The 27,596-nt window shown below is 42.5% G+C and overlaps 1 protein-coding gene across 1 annotated transcript in view; it reads left to right on the top strand.

Annotated features, from left to right (window-relative positions):
- Positions 1–12,012: 12,012 nt before the first annotated feature.
- Positions 12,013–27,596, top strand: part of arntl2 (aryl hydrocarbon receptor nuclear translocator-like 2) — a 34,053-nt gene continuing 18,469 nt past the window's right edge. Inside the window, exon 1 of the mRNA XM_046348475.1 lies at positions 12,013–12,772. Coding sequence (XP_046204431.1) covers positions 12,715–12,772 — 58 coding nt within the window. The 5' untranslated portion in view covers positions 12,013–12,714. The remainder of the gene's footprint in view (positions 12,773–27,596) is intronic.

Here is a 27,596-nt window from a genome sequence, read left to right as displayed (position 1 = left end):
CCTCTTCTGTTTCTCCCTGTCCTGTTCCCTCTCTTTATTTCACAGGAGTACGTCTCTCCCCCTATTTCTTGCACACTTTGCTCTGAAAAAGACAAAAAAAGATCTGCTAGATGTGGTTGCTCATCTTTCCTGAGTTCTTATGCACCATGGGGCTGGCTCCGCCTTTGTGTGGTGCCACGGGTCCCTCAGACGTTCCTCAGATGTGAGATGGGCTTGTGCTGTCTGTTTCTCTCTGACGTGACTAGGGGATCAGACTGGTATACAAGGGGATGATGGGCACAGTGAGGAATGACTAGGTGGAGGTGGAGGGTGTTCTTGTTGAGGCTAAGGTGTGCAGATGTACACCTCAAGGTCCAAGGCACCAGATAAAACTCCTAGCATGGAATGGGTCACGTCACCTTCAGGGGGTTCAGTGGGAAGAGAGATACATGGAGGGAGGGAGAGAGAGAGAGTGAAAGAGTACAATCCACCACCTCAGTATCTTCAACAGCCCCCTTTGCTTTCCTCGCCTTCTGATAGCTCCACCAGATGTTGCGTGGAGGGGCTGGGGTACCTGTCTGCCTCCCCTCCTAAAGTCCACACCCCGTTCCCTCATTAGCTCCCAGCCCTCTAGCCCCACATCCTCAGCCAACCATGTTCATCTGATACCAACCTAGTGGATGAATGATTAAATATTGACAAGCTGCATTCAAAGAGAGACAAGAGTACCGTGGCTGCTGTGGTGTAACATAAGACTCAACTATAATCATGTTCCCGGTACACCACTCCCCATTCTTTGGCAGCTTTTCCATAGGACTATCATTTGGATTATCTGTCAGCAGCAACAGAGCTAGCTACCGGTGAGCTATTCAGACAGAGATACTGTAGCTAGCTATCGCCAGTGTCATACTGCTCTGCAGGTATACACTTACCTGCATGTGCATCTATTCAGTCACACCAAATGACACCATTATGGGGGTTTCCCTAACTTCATGCTTATTTAACTGGTACGGGCAAGCCCCACAAGCCCAACTTTTTCCAGTGTGACTCTCTGTATTTGCCGGGTCATTAAATATGCATGCGGATATTGAGATTTAAAAATGTATCGGTGGTGCACCGAGCTCTAGACTCTGTTTTACTAACGGGTTGCGCCAGAGTGACGGCTTGGGGCAGTGCTGCGCGCGCGTCGTGAAAATGCCCTGCACCCACTTTTTCTGCAAGGACCCACTATGCAGACCCTCCAATTCGGTGGAAAGAACATTTAGTCTCAGAGGAAATGAGGGAATTCTGGATTTTGTTTCCTTGAGGTGGAGATGATGCTCTAGGAGTGTAATTCAGTATGGAGTTATCTGGGACGACATGATGATATATATGTTGGTTGTGGTTTCATATGATGGGTCATTGATAGGGCCAGGTGTGTTTTTTAATATTTTTTTTAAACCTTTATTTAACTAGGCAAGTCAGTTAAAAACAAATTCTTATTTTCAATGACAGCCTAGGAACAGTGGGTTAAGTGCCTGTTCAGAGGTAGAACGACAGATGTGTACCTTGTCAGATCAGGGGTTTGAACTTGCAACCTTCTGGTTACTAGTCCAATGCTCTAACCACTAGGCTACCCTGCCTGTTGTCTCACATCAGATAGAGCAACGACTCTTCATGTTTGCATTAATGTTCATTTGATATGCATCACATTTAAAATGATGCCACCTGTCGGAGACAATGGGGTCCGGAGTGTACATTCAACTCCGTTGGGGTTCTTCTCTTTACACTTTCAGGAAAAGCCGTGCCTACCATCTAGTGGTTAGAAGGAGGTACAGGCCTAGACCATATCTATAACGAACTGATTGCTAAGTCTATAACCCCTTTATAGAAGGTGCGTAATTTAAAGTGGTTCTCTAAGCAATATTGCTTAGAAAATAGTGTGTCTATCTATTTAATTTGGATAGTATGTCTGCCTATTTCCATGTTAAAGCCTCAGCCCTCCATATAAGATACCTTAAGTTTAAATCCATCAAAACTTGCGCTGGATGAATGTGGAGGGCATTGGAGCTGTCGATGGTGGGTCATGGACAGCCATAGCTAGAACAATGCCTCACTGTTGAATAGGAGCGTTTCTAGTAATATTCTAATAATCTTTCAGGAGGGGCTGGTGCCACCACGGCCCCCCTTCTGGTACCGCCCCTGCTGTTGAGTACATAGCTGTATACAGTAGAATAGATCACAAGCTGTAGGCACTAGTTACCACAGCTACAAAGTCGGGATGGGCTATATTATATTACATTTATGAAAACAAAAATCAGCTTTTTGGACTTAATTTAAGGTTAGGCATAAGGTTAGAAGTGTGGTTAAGGTTAGGGTTAGGTTTAAAATCAGATTTTAAGAAAAATACATTTAAGAAATAGGCGGGGGTTATGACTTTGTGGCTGTGGTAATGACGACTGCTGTAGGCTACGTTGACTCTCACAGCTCCGTGAAATCTGCGGCATTAATAGGTCTAAATGAGCAAAAAGCTTCAAAATAAAAGTTATCAGCTTACTAGAACACAAGATAACAAATCGTAGTGTTTGAATGTTAAATGACGAGACAGAAGCATTGATGCGAGTAACCAGTCTTGACAAGGAGATAGACCAGATGCTTTTCAACTTTCTTTGGAGAAACCGTACCCATTACATTAGGAAAACTGTTGTAATGAACACTTATGAGAATGGTGGACTGAATTTTCTGGATTTTACTACTTTAAATAATACTTTCAAGATCAATTGGATAAAACAATTCCTAAGAAGACCCACTTCTATCTGGAATTTTATTCCTCATCATGTCTTCTCTACTTTTGGTGGCCTTAACTTCATGTTGTTTTGCAATTATAATATTGACAAAGTTCCAGTGAAACTTTCTGCTTTTCATCGGCAGGTTTTCTTGTCATGGTCCTTAATTTATAAACACAATTTTTCTCCACACAGATATTATATATGGAATAATCGGCATATATTGTATAAAAATACCTCACTGTTTTTAGAATATTGGTTCAGAAATAATATCCTATTGGTGAGACAACTGGTAAATGCAGAGGGTCTTTTACTCAGTTATAAAGAATTCTTATCACTTTACAAGGTCCCTGTAACACCTAAAGATTTTGCAATTGTTTTAGATGCCATTCGCTCAGGTGTTGCTATGTTATTCAGGAACATGTCAAGACCTGACCCTCAGAGCCTACCTTCTGTTGACCCTGTTGACTCATCAGTAGGAAATATTTGTTTCTCTTTTGGTCCATTCAACAACAGAGCGATACGATCCTTGTTTCAGCAGGATGTTGTATCTATACCTTATGTCATGCCTTATTGGAATGGATTTGTTGATAATATCTGTTGGGAAAAAGTTTGGATGTTGCCACAAACATACCTACTTGTTAACAAAATTAAGGAAGTTTCCTTTAAAATTATTCATAAATATTATCCTGCCAGCCACTATATGAAGAAGTTTAAGGAAAACATCAACTCAAATTGCTCCTTTTGTAATGACCACCCAGAAACAGTTGTGCATCTTTTTTGGCATTGTATGCATGTAAGAAAACTGTGGCAAGACATCAGTAGGTTTATAATTGAACACATTTATGAAGATTTTACACTATTGTGGAGGGATGTACTGTTTGGATTCTTTACATACAATAGAAATAAGCGGAATCATTTTTATGTAATTAATTTCATTATTCTTTTGGCCAAATTTCATATACACAAATGTAAATTTACAAACAGAAAACCACATTTTCGTATCCTACAAAAAGAAATTGAACTGTATTTTAAGACGGTTAAATGTTCTACTAACAAAAAAGCTGTTAGAATTGTAAGTATATGCATGTCCCTTAAGGTCCTTGTGTAATTGTAATGTGATATTGTACCCCCTAGCTCGATTGTCCATTGTTTGTAATCTATGTATGCTTGTGTTCCCTTATGTGCTTTATGTATTGATTTGTTGTTAATAAATAAAATTTTATAAAAAAATATTTATAAAAAAATAAAAAATAAAAAATAAATAAAAAGAGTAACCAGTCTTGTTCAGTACATCACAATTACATCCGGGTATCTCAAGCACACCTGGGAAAACACATGAGTTGCAGTAATGAACATTTACCAACAGATGGCATCACTGTGCCATTTTACACCCATAACATCTTCCCTTTAATAAAATAGGACAGGAGGTGTCAATTCACGAACAAAACAAACCTAGTAATAATTTCCAACATTTTTTTTCCCTTTTTTTTCAGGTAACAACACATTTTGATATTCTCTTTACTTCTATCAATTCAATTCAATTCAATTCAATTCAAGGGCTTTATTGGCATGGGAAACATGTGTTAACATTGCCAAAGCAAGTGATGTAGACAACATACAAAGTGAACATATAAAGTGAAAAACAACAAAAATTGACAGTAAACATTACACATACAGAAGTTTCAAAACAGTAAAGACATTACAAATGTCATATTATATATATATATATATATATACAGTGTTTTAACTATGTACAGATGGTTAAAGGACACAAGAAAAAATAAATAAGCATAAATATGGGTTGTATTTACAATGGTGTTTGTTCATCACTGGTTGCCCTTTTCTTGTGGCAACAGGTCACAAATCTTGCTGCTGTGATGGCACACTGTGGAATTTCACCCAGTAGATATGGGAGTTTTTCAAAATGGGATTTGTTTTCGAATTCTTTGTGGATCTGTGTAATCTGAGGGAAATATGTCTCTCTAATATGGTCATACATTGGGCAGGAAGTTAGGAAGTGCAGCTCAGTTTCCACCTCATTTTGTGGGCAGTGAGCACATAGCCTGTCTTCTCTTGAGAGCCATGTCTGCCTACGGCGGCCTTTCTCAATAGCAAGGCTATGCTCACTGAGTCTGTACATAGTCAATGCTTTCCTTAATTTTGGGTCAGTCACAGTGGTCAGGTATTCTGCCGCTGTGTACTCTCTGTGTAGGGCCAAATAGCATTCTAGTTTGCTCTGTTTTTTTGTTAATTCTTTCCAATGTGTTAAGTAATTATCTTTTTGTTTTTTCATGATTTGGTTGGGTCTAATTGTGCTGTTGTCCTGGGGCTCTGTAGGGTGTGTTTGTGTTTGTGAACAGAGCCCCAGGACCAGCTTGCTTAGGGGACTCTTCTCCAGGTTCATCTCTCTCTGTAGGTGATGGCTTTGTTATGGAAGGTTTGTGAATCACTTCCTTTTAGGTGGTTGTAGAATTTAACGGCTCTTTTCTGGATTTTGATAATTAGTGGGTATTGGCCTAATTCTGCTCTGTATGCATTATTTGGTGTTTTACCTTGTACACGGAGGATATTTTTGCAGAATTCTGCGTGCAGTCTCAATTTGGTGTTTGTCCCATTTTGTGAAGTCTTGGTTGGTGAGCGGACCCCAGACCTCACAACCATAAAGGGCAATGGGCTCTATGACTGATTCAAGTATTTTTAGCCAAATCCTAATTGGTATGTTGAAATTTATGTTTCTTTTGATGGCATAGAATGCCCTTCTTGCCTTGTCTCTCAGATCGTTCACAGCTTTGTGGAAGTTACCTGTGGCGCTGATGTTTAGGCCAAGGTATGTATAGTTTTTTGTGTGCTCTAGGGCAACAGTGTCTAGATGGAATTTGTATTTGTGGTCCTGGTGACTGGACCTTTTTTGGAACACCATTATTTTGGTCTTACTGAGATTTACTGTCAGGGCCCAGGTCTGACAGAATCTGTGCATAAGATCTAGGTGCTGCTGTAGGCCCTCCTTGGTTGGTGACAGAAGCACCAGATCATCAGCAAACAGCAGACATTTGACTTCGGATTCTAGCAAGGGGAGGTCGGGTGCTGCAGACTTTTCTAGTGCCCGCGCCAATTCATTGATATATATGTTGAAGAGGGTGGGGCTTAAGCTGCATCCCTGTCTAACCCCACGACCCTGTGTGAAGAAATGTGTGTGTTTTTTGCCAATTTTAACTGCACACTTGCTGTTGTGTACATGGATTTTATAATGTCGTATGTTTTACCCCCAACACCACTTTCCATCAGTTTGTATAGCAGACCCTCATGCCAGATTGAGTCGAAGGCTTTTTTGAAATCAACAAAGCATGAGAAGACTTTGCCTTTGTTTTGGTTTGTTTGGTTGTCAATTAGGGTGTGCAGGGTGAATAAATGGTCTGTTGTACGGTAATTTGGTAAAAAGCCAATTTGACATTTGCTCAGTACATTGTTTTCATTGAGGAAATGTACGAGTCTGCTGTTAATAATAATGCAGAGGATTTTCCCTAGGTTACTGTTGACACATATTCCACGGTAGTTATTGGGGTCCAATTTGTCTCCACTTTTGTGGATTGGGGTGATCAGTCCTTGGTTCCAAATATTGGGGAAGATGCCAGAGCTAAGTATGATGTTAAAGAGTTTTAGTATAGCCAATTGGAATGTGTTGTCTGTATATTTGATAATTTCATTGAGGATACCATCAACACCACAGGCCTTTTTGGGTTGGAGGGTTTTTATTTTGTCCTGTAAATCATTCAATGTAATTGGAGAATCCAGTGGGTTCTGGTAGTCTTTAATAGTTGATTCTAAGATCTGTATTTGATCATGTATATGTTTTTGCTCTTTATTCTTTGTTATAGAGCCAAAAAGATTGGAGAAGTGGTTTACCCATACATCTCCATTTTGGATAGATAATTGTTCGTGTTGTTGTTTGTTTAGTGTTTTCCAATTTTCCCAGAAGTGGTTAGAGTCTATGGATTCTTCAATTGCATTGAGCTGATTTCTGACATGCTGTTCCTTCTTTTTCCGTAGGGTATTTCTGTATTGTTTTAGTGATTCACCATAGTGAAGGCATCTATCTCTGTCTGTCAACAATCCCTGATGGGAAACCTACAGATTAAGTATTTTTGGTGGCTGGGACAGACGCCCGCAGCGTGAAAAGACAGGGGGCTTGTCTGTGAGGACTGCGGGTTCCCGCACAGGTGTGTCACCTGACTGTCTAAGGAGAGTATTGATGGGCGAGGGAGCGGCCGACCTGTGATCCCCTGGCTCTTCGCCCAGTGCCTCAGGCCCCATGTGACTTGCTGGGGTTCCGTATTTTGTCATGCGACCCCTTTGACCATCAGGGTTCTGAGTAGGTGCTGGCTCAGCAATCCGAAGGTCAACCCTGTTACGACGGTACAGTGATCCATTCACTTCGACCAAGTAGGAGCGTGGTGCCACTTTCTGTACACAGGATCCGAGTCTCCAGAGGCCCGTCCGGTCCCCTGGTAGTGGCTTCATTTGCACCATTTCACCCACCCTGAGCTCAGGTAAGTCTTTTGCTGATTTGTCGTAGATGAACTTGGAGACCTGTCTTCTGTGACGTAGCTTCACCAGCACGTCTGTCACTACACATGGCTCCAGAAGAGTGCTGGCTACTGGCAGAGCTGCTATCCATACCTTCTGTCTGGGTATTGCGCCACTGCAGGATTGCTTTCTAGGCATCTTTTCCCTCTCGCAGAGCCTTTTTGCAGAGGTTCTTTGCGATTTTTCCTGCGGACTACACCTTCCCATTAGCTTTTGGGTGTCGTGGTGATGAAGTGACGTGCTCAAATTCCCATCATGCAGCAAATGTTTTGATCGTTTTTGATCGTTGTCTCTGCTGAGAGGTCGGGGAGGAGGTCAATCTCCCAAAAGTCTGAGTAATGATCGACTACCAGCAGAAAGTCTTTGCCACTCTGCTGGAACAGATCTAGACTTACTATCTGCCAGGGGCGCATCGGTAGCTCGTGGGACATCATCGTCTCTCTCTGTTGCTCAATGGCATATTCATTGCATATTGTGCATTTACTGACATAGTCTTTGATTTCACTCTGAATTCCCTGGCCAATACAGTGTGTCACATGCTTGTCTGTAACAGGCCTCACCTCCTATGTGACTTGAGGGCACGCGCGCCATCATCTCAGGGCGCAGGGGAATAACAACTCTCTGACACTTGAATATTGCTGCGTTATGAACACTGAGCTCCTCTTTGACTGGCCAATATTCTCTGACGGCTAAAGCAGTTTCTTCCTTGCAGTCGGGCCAGCCCATCAGAATCACAGACCTCAATGCCTGGAGTTGCTCGTCCCTGTCTGTGTGCTGTCTGATTTGTATAAGGCGCTGGTCCGTAACATTGAGGTAGTCAGCCTGGTTGATGTGTTCAACATCCACTTGCTCTGTTTGTAAGCTGCACACTGCGTGTTGTTCATGCATGGAGCGTGTGTGAGTGCCTGATGCAGTAGCCCTGCTGAGCGTGTCACTCACATACGTCTCTGGCCCTGGCTTACACACGACCTTGAGGTTGTAGGTTTGTAGGGCCAGTAGCATGCTCTGCAGTCGTTTTGGGGCATTCAGAAGAGGCTTGCTGAATATAGCAATAAGGGGCTTGTGATCTGACACTGCGGTAATATTGTGGCACCCGTACAGGTAGTGGTGGAAGCGTTGGCATGCAAACACAATGCTGAGGCACTCCTTCTCTATCTGGGCATAGGTCTGCTCTGTTGGGGTAAGTGCCTGAGAGGCGAATGCCACAGGCTGGCCCTCCTGCATGAGGCAACAGCCAAGTCCATCCTGGCTTGAGTCACTCTGAATCGTGACAGGTTTTGACACATTGTAGTATCGCAGTACAGGTGTCTGGGTGACCAGTTGTTTTATTTCCCTCACCGCTGTGTCATGTTTTGGGAGCCAATGCCAGATGGTGTCCTTGTCCATGAGCCTCCTCAGTGGTTCACACACTTCAGAGAGCCGCGGTAGGAATTTGGCCAGGTAGGTGACGAATCCGACAAAGCGCTGCACTCCCTTCACGTCAGATGGGTGGGGCATTACCAAGACAGCCTTCACTTTATCAGGATCCGCCTTCAATCCGGTGGAGGACAAGATGTGCCCATGAAAGCGGACCTCTGGCACTTTAAACTGAAGCTTTTTTATGCTTAGCCTTAGCTTGACCAGTCTGCATCTGACCATCAGGGCCAGCAGCTTGGCATCATGGTCACATTCTGCCTCCTCATCACTGTCCCCACAGCCCACTACGAGGATGTCATCTACTATGGGTTCCACGCCACTGAGTCCCATCAACAGCTCATGCTGTTTCTGCTGATTACACCTCTGGAGCCACAGAGCCACCAAATGGAAGCTTCAACCAGCTCTTCCTGCCCCAGGGTGTCTAAAGGGTGGTCATGTAGCTGCTGGGCTCGTAGAGCTTGGGAGCTTGTAAAGAACATCCTCCAACGTGGGCATAATGTAATGTGAACATCGCAGAGCCAGGTTGAGGTGTTTAGGATCAATGCATATCTGTAGCTTGTCTGGTTTCTTGACGATAACCATAATACTTATCCAGTCTGTAGGCTCGGTGACGGATATGATGTGGCCATCTGCTTTGTATTTGTCAAGCTGAGCCTTCGGAGCTGCTTTCATGGCCACTGGTACATTGCGGGGTGCACACTGGACAGGCTGGATTACTGCGTCCAACTCAAAGTGGACTTCCCCAGGAACTGACTCGACCGGTGCGTTGAAGACATCATGGTACTTGCTTAGGAGTGTCTCCTTGCTCAGGGGCCCAGCCTGGACTTTGTCTATAATGTTAAGATCAGCTGGGATGGTGAAGTTAATAAGCCCAAGGTGCTCACATGTAGAACCTGACAGTAATGGCTGTTGACTAGCCTCAACTATTTCAAACTCAAGGGTGTGTTTCTGGCCACGTAAAACACACTCTGTCACAAACAGGCCTAAAGAGGTCATGAACTGGCCTGAATACAGTTTAAGCTTGGTGCTACTCTGTGTGAGTTTGTCTCTGGGCGCGAGCCACCTTTTGTCTTTAAGGCTCATAACGTTGCATGTGGCCCCTGAATCTAGCTGGCATTGGTGTGGTTTATTATTAAGTAGCAGAGTGACAAACCACTTTTGTCTTTTTGCCCGCACTTCCCCTATGCACTTGCTAGCATATACATCCTCTGTGCTGTCGTTCCCTTCATCTGTGTTTGTTTCCATGGAGTGCACTTTACCCTCCTTTCTCTTGCTTTTCATGCAGACCCTTGCGAAGTGATTAGCTGTACCACAGGATTTGCATATTTTTCCATAGGCTAGGCAGTGTTCTTTTCCTCGTCCATGAGAAATGCCACAATATCGGCATGTATTGGTGTTGTCTACTGCAGAGTTGGCTGTAGTATTAGCATTAGATGTGGCAAAGGGGAATTTCTTTACTGGCTGCCTGAATGTAGCATTGACATTGTCCATATGTTGCCTTTCTAGCTCCATGGACCTTATCCGTATATCAGTAAGCTCTGCTGCACGGCATGTCTCCACTGCCAAGACCAGCGTCAGGTCACGTTCTTTCAGCAAACGTCTGCGGGTGCCTTCATCAGTTATGCCAAGCACAATGTTATCTCTGATCAGTTGATCAGCACCATAGTCACATGTAGCTGCCTTTTCCCTTAACCTAGTGACAAAGCTGTCAATAGACTCCCCGTCCTCCTGTTTGCAACAACCGAAAACATAACGCTCGTAGATTACGTTCTTTGCTGGCTTAAAGGAATGTTCAAGAGCATCAAGAATAACTGTAGCGTTACCTTGCTGCGCTGCTGTTAGGTTCAGGTTGTGTTTGTATACGTGTCGGCATTCAGTTCCCATTATAGTCCTCAAAGTGGCAGCCACTACCTCATCATCACCTCGTCATTTTCCAGACGTCCCGTTGCTAGCGCATAGTCCTCCCATTCACCTCGGAACGTATCCCAGTTCGTGCTCCAATCCCAACTGAGCTTCATAATGGCGATTCCTCAGTAAAAGGCACATGACAGCCCACTTGGATTGGTGGCAGCTAGAAAGCCTGTGACGACGACCACCGAATGCCGCCCGAACAAGGAGAGGCACCAACTTCAGCAGAAGTCGTGACACCGTGAAGCATTTTGGTGGCAGCATCCTGCTGTGTGGATGTTTTTCAGCGGCAGGTACTGGGAGACTAGTTAGGATTGATGGAAAGATGAACGGAGCAAAGAGAGATCCTTGATGAACACCTGCTCCAGAGCGCTCAGGACCTCAGACTGGGACGAAGGTTCACCTTCCAACAGGACAACAACCCTAAGCACACAGCCAAGACAATGCAGGAGTGGCTTCAGGACAAGTCTCAATGTCCTTGAGTGGCCTAGCCAGAGCCCGGACTTGAAGCCAATCGAACATCTCTGGAAAGACCTGAAAATAGCTGTGCAGCGACGCTCCCCATCCAACCTGACAGAGCTTGAGAGGATCTGCAGAGAAGAATGGGAGCAACTTCCCAAATACAGATGTGCAAGCTTGTAGCATCATACCCCAGAAGACTCAAGGCTGTAATCACTGCCAAAGGTGATTCAATAAAGTACTTAGTAAGGGGTCAGAATACCTCTGTGATATGTCAGTTTTTTATTTTTAGATATTTGCATTTTTTGCTTTGTCATTATGGGATATTATGTGTAGATTGATATTGTGTGTAGATTGATGAGGGGGGAAACAACTGAATCAGTTTTAGAATAAGGCTGTAATGTAACAAAATGTTGATAAATTCAAGGGGTCTAAATACTTTCCGATAGCACTGTATATAGAACTAACAGTACAGTAGCAAATAGCTGTAGACCTTCTTTAGTTTAAATGGTACAGAAGCAAACATGTGTAGACTAATCAATTAATCACATTTATTTTTAAAAACTATTTACAGTGCTTTACTGATACTCGGCAAAAAAAAAAGAGCAAGCAATGCATATGCAGAAGCACAGTGGCTAAGAAAAGCTCCTCAGAAGGCAAGAACCTATGAAGGGCAATCTTCGTTTATTTATTTAAATAATATGTTTTTTTTCTTCAATAAATGTATGCTTAAGTCACTTTAAACTATGATTTTGTGATTTTTAATCAGAAACATTTCCTGTAAATTAAGTAAAAACAATCCAGGGAAACTTTAATTCTGAAATTTAGCTCATGATCACGTCACCTAAATTTCGTAATATTCACTATAGACCTCGCCTATGGTTTGCTCAGCCTCCCCTTTGGAAAAAATGAATGCGGAAAGAATAGGGTTTTGGAATAAACGCTGAAAATAAGGTCCGAGGTTAACACAGGTTTCGGATAGTATATACGTTTTGTTCTATGCCATTATACCGTCAGTTAACATGACCTTTATGTGTTTTGTATTATTACATACATTCTTCAAATTTCACAAAAAGCGACATTAGCTCATAAAGATTGTCAAAGAACAAAACGTATCGCCTAAACCTGTGTTTACCAATCATTAGTTTCGGTGATTATTCCCCCCAAAACTACATTAATTTTCCTTATAGGCTTGGTCCAACGAACCATGGCAGAGTTATCGCTTATAAAAAGTCGCCATTACTGTTTCTTTCTATGTCCTCTCTCACCCCGATTTAGAAAGAAAATCCGTGAAGAGCCGTGCTTTTTTAATGGGTGATTTGAGTGCAGTGATGCCAAACATACGAAACCATCTTTGGCCAGACGGTGGATGGACGCTGTTTCTCCACTTCCGCAAGTTCACGGATTTGTAGGTTACGTTGTGTCCCTATTACACCGTGTACTTTCCTTTCACGTTTTTGTCTCCCCGATCGCTCCACCCTTGGAAGAATAAATCAGTCAATTATACAACACACTGCCCTCTCTCCCCTCCACACTATCCAATACTACCGCCTTATCCACATGCATTGGAGTCTTGGGCCCCGGCGTACCGGCTCCAGCCATGTCGGCAAGGAATGCAGCGGCTGGCGGCGGTGACAGAACGACAGGGGAACAGACAGGTAAATTACATTACAGGACACCCACTATATCTGGTAGCTTCTACTGGTTTCATTTTTTCGGCCTGTGTCGACTCGCAAGTGATTGCCCGTTCTAAAGTGGCCGCAGAGGGGTATGGGGAACTATGCAAACGTCTCAATGATTGGCCAAAGCTCCTCTGCGCCCTATCCAAAACTAGGTCAGTAGATCAGTCGAGCAATCTTACACTACGGTATTCCTGTTGACAATGTAGCCAAATTAGGTAGCTGGGTAGCTACTATGTATCGCCGTCGAGGTTTATGAATACTGTCGGCAACTGCAGCAAGAACACACGTCTAATAATACATGTTTCCTTGAATAGCTTAGCATAGTGCGCTATAGCCTACCGTGGGTCGGGCTATGTTATGCTATGTTATTCCATAGTAGTCTATAGGCCTCTATTGTCAACGTTAGGTCCGAAATCTGCTACAATTCAGACAAAGTGATAAAAATGATGTAGGCTTATGATTTGGGGTAATTTTTCTAAAGATACGCTGCAGCAATGAGAAAGAAATGCATGTGGTTGATAAGCTAAAAGTTATACTTTTTATTTGATGGGCCTACATATAGGCCTATGTTATTCATCATACCAAAAACAATAGCCTGATATTTAGGCCATGGCCGTAGCCTAAATGGTATGGCTACTATTTGTCTTTGATTGCTACAAATGTAGAAAATACAACAGTTTTGGGTTGCATTTTGTGTTTGTTACTTGCACTAAATTGTGTGATTATATCACTGCCATTATTGATAAGTGTTAATTCAAGATGGCCTACTTCGTTTGTTACCGTTAACAAACAGTCCAATAACGAGTGTAACATTTATTTTGCAGAAAAACAACTTTTTCAATCATTATTGTATGCCTGATGACTGTGGTTAAGAGAGAGCCTAGTGGTTGTGCAAGCATAGTGCACTAGTGGCCTACATTGCCCTATACTATAAGCTATTTGTTGATAATACTTAAAAAAAACATGTATTTAGCCAAATATATTATTATATTAGGTCTAAACATAAATATGAGGCAAAGTTTTCCACATGTTTAAGCCCCTAATAGCTATGAATATACACACACAGACTGAACAGCTTCTATCTCAAGGCCATCAGATCGTTAAATAGCCATCACTAGCACAGAGGCTGCTGCCTACATACAGACTTGAGATATATTGGTTTTCACTTTAATAAATGGAATATTAGTAACTTTTTTAATAATGCCACTTTAATAATGTTTACATATCTTGCATTACTCATATATGTATATACTGTGTTTTATACTATTCTACTGTATGTTAATCTATGCCGCTCTGACATTGCTCGTCCATATATATTTATTATTATTCATTACATTCCTTGACTTAGATTTGTGTGTATTAGGTATTTGTTGTGAAATTATTAGGTATTACTTGTTAGATATTGCTGCACTGTCGGAACTATAAGCACAAGCATTTCGCTACACCCGCAATAACATCTGCTAAACGCGATTTGATTTGAAATCACCAATACAAAACAGTTTTTAAGGACTAGAGAAAATAATGATAGCATGGCCTGTATTTGGATTGTATTGACACTGTATGGTTTTTCGTCATCTGTATATTAGAAAAAATTCACTGTGTTAGATCATTTCATAAAGATGTTCCTTGTCTGTGTGTTATGGGCAGGCTGAGTGCTGAGGTGTGACAGTTATACAATAGGCCTATCTAGGTCAAACAGCAACTCTTCTAGGCCTGACTATGTTGTGCTCTCTCTCCCCTCAAGCTAGTCTCAGTAGGTCTCGTGCATTTATTTACAGAACTAAAACATTGTTTACGCTGCAATTCTCAACATTCATATGTTCTTAAACTGTAGTTTTGTTGACAAAGTTGTGGGGTGAATATGTTAGTTGAAGAGAGATCTGCTGCCTTGCCTGTCAGAGTAGCCTACATCATATCAAGACACATGGAGCCATTTTGCCTCCATACAATGGCTCAGAACCGTAATGGATTCTTGCACACACTGCATATGCTTTATCAAACAGCTATAGACACACACAGTAATTGAGACCTATGGTAAGTGTCAAGCACAAGTTAGTATGAAATGTTGTCATCTAAAAACTGTCACTGGCTTTTTCCAGCCCTAATGCCAGGTTCGCTAATTTACCTATCTAACATCAGCTCATTTCCGCTGAGGTGGGAGGGGTGACAATATTTGAGGTGTGTCCTTAAAAACAAGGGCAAAAGTGACAATTTCATGCCGATCTAATGTGGAGTTATATAAAAAGGTCTCGGCGGTAATGCAGTTGATAATGGCATGGATTTTGAGAGCAGAAGCACACAGTAGTAGGGGCCGCAATGCAGGTGATTCCTATAGGTACAGGGGAGAGGGAGTAATGCAGTACCCTGGTGGAGTGAAGAGTGTAGAGAAGCAGTGAAGAGTAGGAACAGTGCTTTCAGAATGTTGAAACGGTCCCATAATTACCAGCACCTGATTCAGAATAAACAAGCACAAGCAGTAGTAAGGAGGATCGTTAGGACAGCTAAGAGGGCGTATTGGTGCCGGTTCTGTGGAAACATAGGCAGGACCACTCCCGTGGGAGAGGTACAGGGGAGGAGTGGGATCAAAACATATTGGGATCTCCCTGTGCTGAAAAGTGAGGAGTTTATTGCAGTGAGAGATATGGAGAAGTCAGATGTTAGCCCAGGCATTTGTGAAGGTGCACAGCTCAAACAATCTGACAGAAGTGTGGGAGAGAGGGGGTAAGAGGAGAACATTCAGGGGTGCTGGATCAGAGCGAGATGGTGGGGGTACAGTGAATGGCCCTTTTACGTTGGCTGAGATGAAGAGAGCATTAGCTAAAGTTGGGGTAACATCTCCTGGGAAGGATGATATGTGTTACATCATGATAGTTCATCTCGGTGACAAAACAATGCGGAAAGTATTGGGCCTTTACAATAAGGTGTGGCAGGAAGGGAAGCTGCCTGGATGTTGGAAACAGGCGGTAGTGGTGCCAATACTGAAACCTGGGAAAGACCCTACTACTCTTTCAAGCCATCGGCTGATAGTGTTGACATTTCACATACAGTGGGGCAAAAAAGTATTTAGTCAGGTGAGAGAGTTGGGGTTGTATGGGAGGGAAATTCTTGAATATATTCACAGATGGATCTAAGAATCATAAAACAGGGAGTATAGGAGGAGCTTTTAGTGTTCCTGAGTTTATTTTGGCAATGACGAAAAGAGCAACGGATCATTGTTTACACAATGGAGCTGTTGGCAATACTCTTGGTTGTGGAGTGGGTGGAGGAGGTGAGGCCAAGGTATATGGTGAACAGATGGGGTATTTGTGATGTTCCTCTGGGTACCAGCTCATGTGGGAGTAGAGGGGAATGAGGAAGTGGATATTATTGCCAAGCAGGCTCTTAAACATCCTAATGTTGAGATGGAATTGTCAATCAGTAAAGCAGAAGCCAAGGGGTTAATAAGAACAGTGGTTAAAAATAAGTGGCAAGAGTTGAGGAACAGGGGGAGTTGAGGAACAGGGGGAGTTGAGGAACAGGGGGAGTTGAGGAACAGGGAGAGTTGAGGAACAGGGGGAGTTGAGGAACAGGGGGAGTTGAGGAACAGGGAGAGTTGAGGAACAGGGAGAGTTGAGGAACAGGGAGAGTTGAGGAACAGGGAGAGTTGAGGAACAGGGAGAGTTGAGGAACAGGGAGAGTTGAGGAACAGGGAGAGTTGAGGAACAGGGAGAGTTGAGGAACAGGGGAGTTGAGGGGAACAGGGAGAGTTGAGGAACAGGGAGAGTTGAGGAACAGGGAGAGTTGAGGAACAGGGAGAGTTGAGGAACAGGGAGGTTGAGGAACAGGGAGAGTTGAGGAACAGGGAGAGTTGAGGAACAGGGAGAGTTGAGGAACAGGGAGAGTTGAGGAACAGGGAGAGTTGAGGAACAGGGAGAGTTGAGGAACAGGGAGAGTTGAGGAACAGGGAGAGTTGAGGAACAGGGAGAGTTGAGATAGACACCAGAATAAGATCCAGGAAAGGTGGGGGCAGGGAGGTCCTCAGGCTGAGAGAGAAGGGAGGAAAGTGTAGTTCCAAGGCTGAGACTGGAACACACAAGGCTAAATAGTACATTGAAAGTGGTGGGGAAACATCTGACTGGGAGGTGCGATTGTCAGGGGGAGATGGAGACTGTGGAACATGTTCTATTTCAGTGCCAGAAATATGTTCGAGAAAGGGACTGATTGTGATTAGATTTGGGGAGTATGGGGTTGAAGAGCCAAGCATAAGTAAACTACTGGGGAATTTTTCAGGGGCTGTAGTATTTAGTTATGTATTTTGTTTGCTTAGGGAGATGAGAATATTAGGTAGGATTTAAACGTTCCCTGTCTCTGGTCCTCACTCCAGTCCAGTTGGTGGCGCTAATACACCTTAAAGTTGGTTGCTAACCGGCAAATAAAATCCACAGAAGAAGAAGAAAGGAAGCGCAGCCGATCCAGCAATAACTCTCAGTGCCCATGGAAGGAGAGATGTGCCTTTTGTGCTGGTGAATCTCGTATTTATAAACATTTTTTTTTAATGACTGGTTTCTCCCCCATTTAGTTTAATTTGATTAAAAACTAAGCATACCCTACCCTCTCCTTAATCAAGATTGGTTTAGCAGCATTGCATAGTTGTATTAGTTGTCTTTTTATCCGGGCCATTTATAGGCAAGTAGCATATGAATAAAGGGGTTTTAAATGGTCTGAGTGCTTTGAAATACTTTTGGTCATGTAGTGTATGTGGACAAATGCTCGTCGAACATCTCATTCCAAAATCATGGCCGTTAATATGGAGTTGATGCCCCTTTGCTGCTATAACAGCCTCCACTCTTCTGAGAAGGCTTTCCACTAGATGTTGGAACATTGCTGCAGGGACTTGCTTCCATTCAGCTACAATCATTAGTGAGGTTGGTCACTGATGTTGGGCGATTAGGCCTTGCTCGCAGTTGCCATTCCAGTTCATCCCAAAGGTGTTCGATGGGGTTGCTGTCCTGGCTCTGTGCAGACCAGTCAAGTTCTTCCACACCGATCTCGACAAACCATTTTTGTATGGACCTCACTTTGTGCACGGGGGCATTGTCATGCTGAAACAGGAAAGGGCCCTCCCCAAACTGTTGGGAAAGCACAGAATCGGTTAGAATGTCAATGTATGTTGTAGCTTTAAGATCACCCTTCACTGGAACTATAAGGGGCCTAAACCATTAAAAGCAGCCCCAGACCATTATTCCTCCTCCACCAAACTTTACAGTTGGCTCTATACATTTGGACAGGTACTGTTCTCCTGGCGTCCGCCAAACCCAGATTCATCCGTTGAACTGCCAGATGGTGAAGCGTAATTCATCATTCCAGAGAACGCATTTCCACTACTCCAGAGTCCAAGGATGGTTAGCTTTACACCACTCCAGCTGACACTTTGCATTACGTATGCTGATCTTTGGCTTATGTCGGGCTGCTCGGCAATGGAAACCCGTTTCATGAAGCTCTCGATGAACAGTTATGTTGCTGAGGTTGCTACCAGAGGCAGTTTGAAACTCTGTAGTGAGTGTTGCAACCGATGACAGGCGGTCCTGTTTTTGCTCCTAAACCTTTCCACTTCGCAATAACAGCACTTAAAGTTGACCAGGGAAACTCTAGCAATGACGTGTTGGAAAGGTGGCATCCTATGACTGTGCCACGTTGAAAGTCACTGAGCTCTTCAGTAAGGCCATTCTACTGTCAATGTTTGTCTATGGAGATTGCATGGCTGTGTGCTCAACTTTATACACCTGTCAGCAACCGGTGTGGCAGAAATGGACACATCCACTAATTTGAAGAGGTGTCAACATACTTTTATATATATATATATATATGTATGTATGTATGTATGTATGTGTGTGTGTGTGTGTGTGTGTGTGTGTGTGTATACGTATATATACATATATTTTTGTGCTCTCATGCTTTATGCACAGTTCACATCCCCATTTTCAAAGAGACTCTTGTCTGCTTTACAAATATAATGCCATATCGACTACAGATTTTGGGGGGGAGAATCTGCCTCACACATTGGCAACAATTGACAGAAGCCTAGTATTTTGTATAAAATATGTTAAGTCAGTGCCTTGAATTGAAAATGCATTTCATTCTATAACATATACACCTATTCCTACCTCCATACTTAATTTAGCTTATTCATGTGTCCATCTCCAAAGATTGCCTCTCATCCGGTTACCAATGATGCGCTCTTCCAAACTGATTGATTTTAGAAGTGCGATGGATTGATATGTAGGATAGGCCAGGCTCGTTGAAACCTATTACAACGTTGTATGCCAACACTCCAAACAGGCTATTGAGGTGGTAACCTCATATAAATATCTTGGAATTTTAATTGATGACGGCCTTTCTTTTAAATTGCATATTCAACAACTTACAAAAAAATTGAAGCTGAAATTGGGATTTTGTTGCGCAAACTGAAATGTTTTTTTTCTGCTGTTACTTGTTACTGTAGCCTATGCTATTTAATAAACTGTAGTATCAATCCACAATGGACCAGGAGGAGAATATTCTGTGCCCCCAGCTGAATTAGGTGATGACAATGCAACGACTGTCAATAACCTAGAGAACTTGAGACATAAGCATGCAGTGTTAAGCCATGGGACGAGTTGATTGGTCAGTGAGTGGCCAAGCCCTAATCACATCTTCAACTTGTTTAGTAATCAAAACCCATTCTTTTCTCGCCACCGCCAGCTATTTTCATTATAATACCGGCTGTGAAAATAGCAAATATATTTCTGACGCCCCCGCACCTAGAGCCCCAGTGCTTAGAGTTACCATTATGTTAGGTTTGTTAAAATAGAGCCTGTAATCTTTAGACAAGGTTAAAACGACCCTCTGTCAATAGCTGGTCAGACAGGAAGGTATTGTTTTCATATCCTTACAAAGGCATAATGACAAGGAATACAACTGTGGGAATAAACACAGACTGTCTAAGACCTTGGTCCTGTGAATAACTGTGGCTAAAAAAGCTTTTGGTTACGTGACGATTAACCTTTAATAAAAGTAAGTCAAGGGAATTGGGGTGTTTTGCAATTCTTTGTCTCTGGCTATGAAAGCTATGGTATCGTTTTCATACGCTCTTTCTGGCCACACTGATGCCCACAGATGGAAACTGAGTGGGCAGTCAGGGTCATTTTCCTACAGTGTGTCCTAATGAACACGCCCCAGCGAGCCTCCGACTGACCTCAGCCAATGACGTCGTCATATTAAAATCTAATATTATTACTCCTTTGTTTAAGGCACATTCTAGTTTTGATGTTTCTAAAGTAACAAAATAATTTATCGATCAGTGATCTATAGCCATGTCTATCAAGACTGAGGTCAAGACACTGTTCAGGTTTTCACGTGTGTCAAACACCTTTATTGCTCCTGAAGCATATAGCGAGGATGATTCCCCATGGCAACTGTCTATTTTGCAGTGCCAGACTTGTTGTGAGACGAATAGAAAAATAATTCAATAGAAGTCTATGTAAACTGGGGGGTTCGAGCTCTGAATGCTGATTGGCTGACAGCCGTGCTATATTTGACCGTACTGCTCTAAACGGGTAACCAGTGCAATAAGGCACCTTGGGTTTGTGATATGGCAAATATAACAGCTGTGTTGTGTCGTGCATATGAACAGCCCTATTGCTTCATTAGACCACCCTTGTAGGGTGGTCACATTACCTGCATGTAGATTTATTTATTTAACTAGGCAAGTCGGTGAAGAACAAATTCTTATTTTCAATGACGGCCTAGAAACAGTGTTGTTCAGGGGCAGAACAACCTTGTCAGCTCGGATTTGAACTTGCAACCTTTCGGTTACTAGTCCAACACTCTAACCACTAGGCTACGCTGCTGCCCCGATGATGATGCACTCTTTTTGACCCCCATTTTAGTGTATATACGTGTTTTAGCTGCTTAGGATCCTGGCTAATAATTAAATACAGAAAAGCAGTGGAAAGGTCAAATGTTCTGTAACATGGGAGTAATGCTATTTCCCTTGGAAAGAACCTTAGCCTTGTGTTTAAGTCCCAGTGAGGTCAGTACCAGTCGAAGGATTGGACACATCTACTCATTCAAGGATTTTTCTTTATTTGTACTATTTTCTACATCATAGAATAATAGTGAAGACATGACAACTATGAAATAACATGTGGAATCATATAGTAGCCAAAAAAGTGTTAAACAAATCTAAATATATTTTATGTTTGAGATTATTCCAAGTAGCCACTCTTTGCCTTGATGACAGCTTGGCACACTTGGCATTCTCTCAACCAGATTAATGCGGAATGCTTTTCCAACAGTCTTGAAGGAGTTATGCTGAACACTTGTTGGCTGCTTTTCCTTCACTCTTTGGTCCAACTCATCCCAAACCATCTCAATTGGCTTGAGGTCGGTTGATTGTGGAGGCCAGGTCATCTGATGCAGCACTCCATCACTCTCCTCCTTGGACAAATAGCCCTTACACAGCTTGGAGGTGTGTTGAGTCATTGTCCTGTTGAAAACAAATGATATTCCCACTAAGTGCAAACCAAACGGGTTGGCGTATCACTGCAGAATGCTGTGAAAGCCATGCTGGTTAAGCACCATCACACCTCCTCCTCCATGCTTCACGATGGGAACCACACATGCAGAGATCATCCTTTCACCTACTCTGCATCTCACAAAGACATTCGGTTGGAACAAAAAATCTCAAATTTGGACTCATCCGACCAAAGGACAGATTTCCACCGGTCTAATGTCCATTGCTCGTGTTTCTTGGCCGAAGCAAGTCTCTCTTTCTTATTGATGTCCTTTAAGTAGTGGTTTCTTTGTAGAAATTCAACCATGAAGGCATGATTCATGCAATCAAATAAAATGTATTTATATAGCCCTTCTTAGATCAGCTAATATATCAAAGTGCTATACAGAAACCCAGCCTAAAACTCCAAACAGCAAGTAATGCAGGTGTAGAAGCACGGTGGCTAGGAAAAACTCCCTAGAAAGACCAAAACCTATGAAGAAACCTAGAGAAGAACCAGGCTATGAGGGGTGGCCAATCCTCTTCTGGCTGTGCCGGGTGGATATTATGACAGACCATGGCCAAGATGTTTAAATGTTCATAAATGACCAGCAGGGTCAAATAATAATAATCACAGTAGTTGTTGAGGGTGCAACAAGTCAGCACCTCAGGACTAAATGTCAGTTGGCTTTTCAAAGCCGATTATTGAGAGTATCTCTACCGCTCCTGCTGTCCCTAGACTGAAAACAGCAGGTCTGGGACAGGTAGCACATCCGGTGAACAGGTCAGGGTTCCATAGCTGCAGGCAGCACAGTTGAAACTGGAGCAGCAGCACGGCCAGGTGGACTGGGGACAGCAAGGAGTCATCATGTCAGGTAGTCCTGAGGCATGGTCCTAGGGCTCAGGTCCTCCGAGAGAGCGAGAATTAGAGAAAGCATACTTAAATTCACACAGGACACCGGATAAGACAGGAGAAATACTCCAGATATAACAGACTGACCCTAGCCCCCCGAGACACAAACTACTGCAGCATAAATACTAGAGGCTGAGACAGGAGGGATCAGGAGACACTGTGGCCCCACCCGATGATCCCCCTGGACAGGGCCAAACAGGCAGGATATAACCCCACCCACTTTGCCAAAGCACAGCCCCCACACCACTAGACGGTTATCTTCAACACCAACTTACCATCCTGAGATAAGGCCGAGTATTGCCCACAAAGATCTCCGCCACGGCACAACCCAAGGGGGGGCGCCAACCCAGTCTCCTCTGAACAGTTGATGTTGAGATGTGTCTTACTTGAACTCTGTGAAGCATTTATTTGGGCTGCAGTCTGAGGTGCAGATAAGTTCATTAGAGTTATCCTCTGTAGCAGAGAACTCTGGATCCTCATGAGACAGTGTCATATTAGCGCTTGATGGTTTTTGCGACTGCTCTTGAAAAAACTGTCAAAATTCTTGAGATTTTCCGCATTGAGTGACCTTCATGTCTTAAAGTAATAATGGACTGTTGTTTCTCTTTGCTTATTTGAGCTGTTCTTGCCATAATATGGACTTGGTCTTTTAACAAAATATACCACCACTACCTTCTCACAACACACATGATTGGCTCAAACACATTAAGATGGGGCGAAAAATCCACAACTTCACTTTTATCAAGACACACCTGTTAATTGAAATGCATTCCAGGTGACTACCTCATGAGATAATTGAGAGAATGCCAAGTGTGTGCAAAGCTGTCAAGGCTACTTCGAATATTCTCAAATATAAAATAAATTTTGTTTAACACTTTTTTTGGGGTTACTTCCTGATTCCATATGTGTTATTTCATAGTTTTGATGTCTTCATTATTATTCTAGAATGTAGAAAATAGTACAAATAAAGAAAAACCCTTGAATGAGTAGGTGTGTCCGAACTTTTGACTGGTAGTATGTGTGTATTTCAGCCTTATGTTATCAATTCGCAGAGACGTCATTGAGTGTTTCCGGCATAGTGCACTGCTGTGCACTCTCGTTGGTTGTTTAATCAAAAATAACAAATCTTCATTAAATATAAATACTAAAATGTGTTTTTGCATGGATTCCGCGATGTGGATAACATTTAACAGCTGAGACCGCCATTTCTTGTCCTGGAGTCCCGCTTAACTGACAGGTTGAGGTCTGCTTGACAGGCCCGCTAAGCTGCTAGCTATCAAGCTAACAAAGTTAGTCCAAGATGAGCCTTACAATGTAGCCCTCTTTGTCTGGAGAAGTTAATGAACGGTTCCAGGGCTGCAGGAGCTGCATCTACTAGACTTTTTTCGTGACAAAATGGATCACTCAGTTCCAATGCGGCAATTCTTTGCATGCCAAGGATTATAGGCTTGTGGTGTCTTCCTTGATCACACAGGTCGCCAGCCTACATAAAGACATTCAACAAGCACAGCACTTACCCAAATGGCTGATTGGATGAGAGAGAATTATGATTTGGGGGGCTGTTTTGTTAGACTATAGTGCAGCTTTTTACATTATCGATCATAGTTGAATGCTGGAAAATGTGTGTTATGGCTTTACATGCCCTGGTTTATTGTGGATAAAGAGTTACCTGTCTAACAGACCACAGTGTGTTCTTTAACTTCTTGCGTCGAGCCATCCCGGATCTGGTATTGTGACTACAGCCTCAAGCTCATTACCATAACGCAACGTTAACTATTCATGAAAATCGCAAATGAAATGAAATGAATCTATTTGCTCTCAAGCTTAGCCTTTTGTTAACAACACTGTCATCTCAGATTTTCAAAATATGCTTCTCAACCATTGCAAAACAAGCATTTGTGTAACAGTATTGATGGCTAACGTACCATTTAGCATGCAACATTTTCCACAAAAACCATAAGAGTATTGAAATAAAATAATTTACCTTTGAAGAACTTCAGATGTTTTCAATGAGGAGACTGTTAGATAGCAAATGTTCCGTTTTTACAAAAAATATTATTTGTGTCGACTAATCGCTCCGTTTTGTTCATCGCGTTTGGGTAAGGAAAAATAATAATAATAATGAGTCATTAAAACGCAAACTTTTTTCCAAATTAACTCCATAATATCGACAGAAACATGGCAAACGATGTTTAGAATCAATCCTCAAGGTGTTTTTCACATATCTATCGACGATAAAATCCATCGTGGCAGTTTACTTTCAATTCTGAAGAAATGGAATGCGCATGGACCAACAGATTACGCACACAGGACACCGGGCGGGACACCAGGTAAATGTAGTCTCTTATGGTCAATCTTCCAATGATATGCCTACAAACACGTCACAATGCTGCAGACACCTCGGGGAATAGACAGAAAGCGCAGGCTCATTCCTGGCGCATTCACAGCCATATAAGGAGACATTGGAACACAGCGCCTTCAGAATCCGGGGCATTTCCTGTATGAAACTTCATATTGGTTTCGCCTGTTGCATTAGTTCTGGGGCACGCACAGATAATATCTTTGCAGTTTTGGAGACGTCAGTGTTGTGTCTTTCCAAGGCTGTCAATTAGTCGGGCATCTTTTCGTGACAAAATATTGCGCTTAAAATGGGCACGTCTTTTTATCCAATAATGAAACAGCGCACCCATAGGTTGAAGAGATTAATGGAAGGCACTCCAACATAATCCAAGTAGAACTAGGAATTCCTCAGGGTAGCTGTCTAGGCCCCTTACTTTTTTCAATCTTTACTAACAACATGCCACTGGCCTTGAGTAAAGCCAGTATGGCTATGTATGCGGATCACTCAACACTATACACGTCAGCTACTACAGCGACAGAAATGACTGCAACACTTAACAAATATTTGCATTTAGTTTTAGAATGGGTGGCAAGGAATAATTTGTCCTAAGTATTTCTAAAACTAAAAGCATTGTATTTAAAACCAACCATTCACTAAGCCCTAAACCTCAACTAAATCTTTAAAAAATAATGTGGAAATTGAGCAAATTAAGGTGACTAAACTGCTTAGAGTAACCCTGGATTGTAAACGGTCATGGTCAAAACATATTGATACCACAGTAGCTGAAATTGGGAGAAATCTGTTGATGATAAAGCGCTGGTCTACCTTAACAGCACTATCAACAAGGCAGGTCCTACAGGCCCCAGTTGGGCTACTGGTCAGTCATGTGGTCAGGTGCCACAAAGAGGGACATTCAAGGGCCAGCACAGCTGGCCCTCGGCTGGATGTGCACAGAGAGCTAACATTAATAATATGCATGTCAATCTCTCCTGGCTCAAAGTGTAGGAGAGATTTTATTTCATCACTACTTGAATTTGTGAGAGGTATTGACATGTTGAATTCATCGAGCTCTCTATTTTAAATGACTAGCACATAGCTTAGACACACATGCATACCCCACAAGACATACCACCAGAGGTCTCTTCAGTCCCCAAGTGTGGAACAGACAATGGAAGGTGCACTGTACTACATAGAGCCATGACTACATGGAACTCTGTTCTCCATTAGGTGACTGACGCAAGCAGTAGAATCAGATTTGAAAAATTTGTCAAATGCACCTTGTTGAACAGCAGGGACTGAAGCAACACAAACATGCATACACACACATATTTTGTGTTGTAGATGTGTGGTTGTGGAGTAGGGGCCTGATGGCACACACTTAGTGTGTTGTGAAATCTGTTATGAGATGTAATGTTTTTCATTTTGCCAGACCCCAGGAAGAGTAGCTGCTGCCTTATTTGGAAGAGTAGCTTTCAGACTGTTTTGGTGGTAAGGCATTTTGGCCTGTCTGGTGACATCACTTGGCGTTAAATTACCTTTTTAACATTTTAGTAATTTAGCAGATGCTCTTATCCAGAGTGACTTACAGGGGCTATTAGGGTTAAGTGTCATTCTCAAGGGCACATCGACAGATTTTTCACCTAGTCTGCTCATGGATTCGAACCAGCGACTTTTCGGTTACTGGCCCAAAATCCAGAAACTTCCAAGTGATTCCATACATTGAAACTAGTTCAGTGGAGTTTACTCACTCCCCCTTGTCCTCTCAATGTAGTGCTGTACTGAAAAGGCTGAAAAAATTAGTCACGTGACTCGTGACGTTGCTGGATGCGGGTCTCCCTCTACTCTCTTGCCAGTAAATTCGTGATTCAGAAATCTGCAAAGTGTGGAAAAATTAGTTGTTGTATTGAAAGTGTATGGCCAAATGAGCTATTTTTGTCAAAAGTACTATCCATTTTGAGTCAAAAGGTGTACTTTTCCACCTAAAACATTTGTGATTATTTTATGTAGCTGACTGCCATATGGGTAACAACTGTGCATGTGCACTCATAGCGGGAATCCCTGCCGCATAGACTGCACATTATGCCTTTATTCACAAATGCAGGGTTTGTTCAGAGGAAAAGTGAATACAATGTTCCACATTTGTATTTATTTGAGATGACAGTGTTGTTGTATTTATTTGAGCCTGAGTATTCGGACAAAATAACTTTACCTGTGATATGCCTAATTCAAAAAACTTTAATCATCTTTCATCAAGCTCCATATAAGGGCATATCGTGACATTTCTACTAGCAGTCTGCCCCACGAGGGCACACATGCAGCAGTTGGGCTACATAAAATAACAGCCTGGTCTCATAGACTAGATGTAACTTATTACATGTAAATCCGGGTTACTGAAATTAGTATGAAATGTTACGTTCGGTATGGTTACGTACCCAAAGGTAGCAAGTTTGAATCTCATCCCTCCCCTTAGGAGGATAATGACATTGACCCTACTTCTAAAATGTTTTGAGATTTGAGAACACATTTGGAGTGGCAATCAATACAGTTACATATCAGGATAATATATTTTACAATATCGCAATATTTTTGTGCTTGTTTGCTGTACTTGCAATCACCGCAGCTGTTTGACAATTCTCCCGAAGTATTACAATCCCGTGTTAGTGGGCATGATTGTCTCTCAACTCTGTTTTGGAATACGATGACTTTATGACCAGAATTATCCAACTTTTTTGTAAATTTTACCAATGGAATAAATGTTTCTGACTAATATCAATGCCACATAGATTGTTTTCTAACAGAGAAGTCGTTTCTTTGTGTTCAGTTTCCCTTTTTAAATTAAACTCTTTATGGAAAAAATATGGATACAGTGAATACAGTGGGGCCTGGGATTAGTGCATCCCTTGATAAAGATGAGCATGCTTCAGTTTGGCTGGCAGCTACCCAAAAAGCAAGAAAAAAGCGGCAATAGTAAGGTTTGTCTATTTTGAGACGCTGTAGCCTGTATACACTTCCTCAAAGTAGTTATAATTCATCT

The sequence above is a fragment of the Oncorhynchus gorbuscha genome, linkage group LG01 (genome assembly GCF_021184085.1).
Source record: "Oncorhynchus gorbuscha isolate QuinsamMale2020 ecotype Even-year linkage group LG01, OgorEven_v1.0, whole genome shotgun sequence".
NCBI classification, from domain to species: Eukaryota; Metazoa; Chordata; class Actinopteri; order Salmoniformes; family Salmonidae; genus Oncorhynchus; species Oncorhynchus gorbuscha.
The sequence above is the reverse complement of the archived record's forward strand: the minus strand, read 5'-3'. Positions and strand labels throughout refer to the sequence as shown.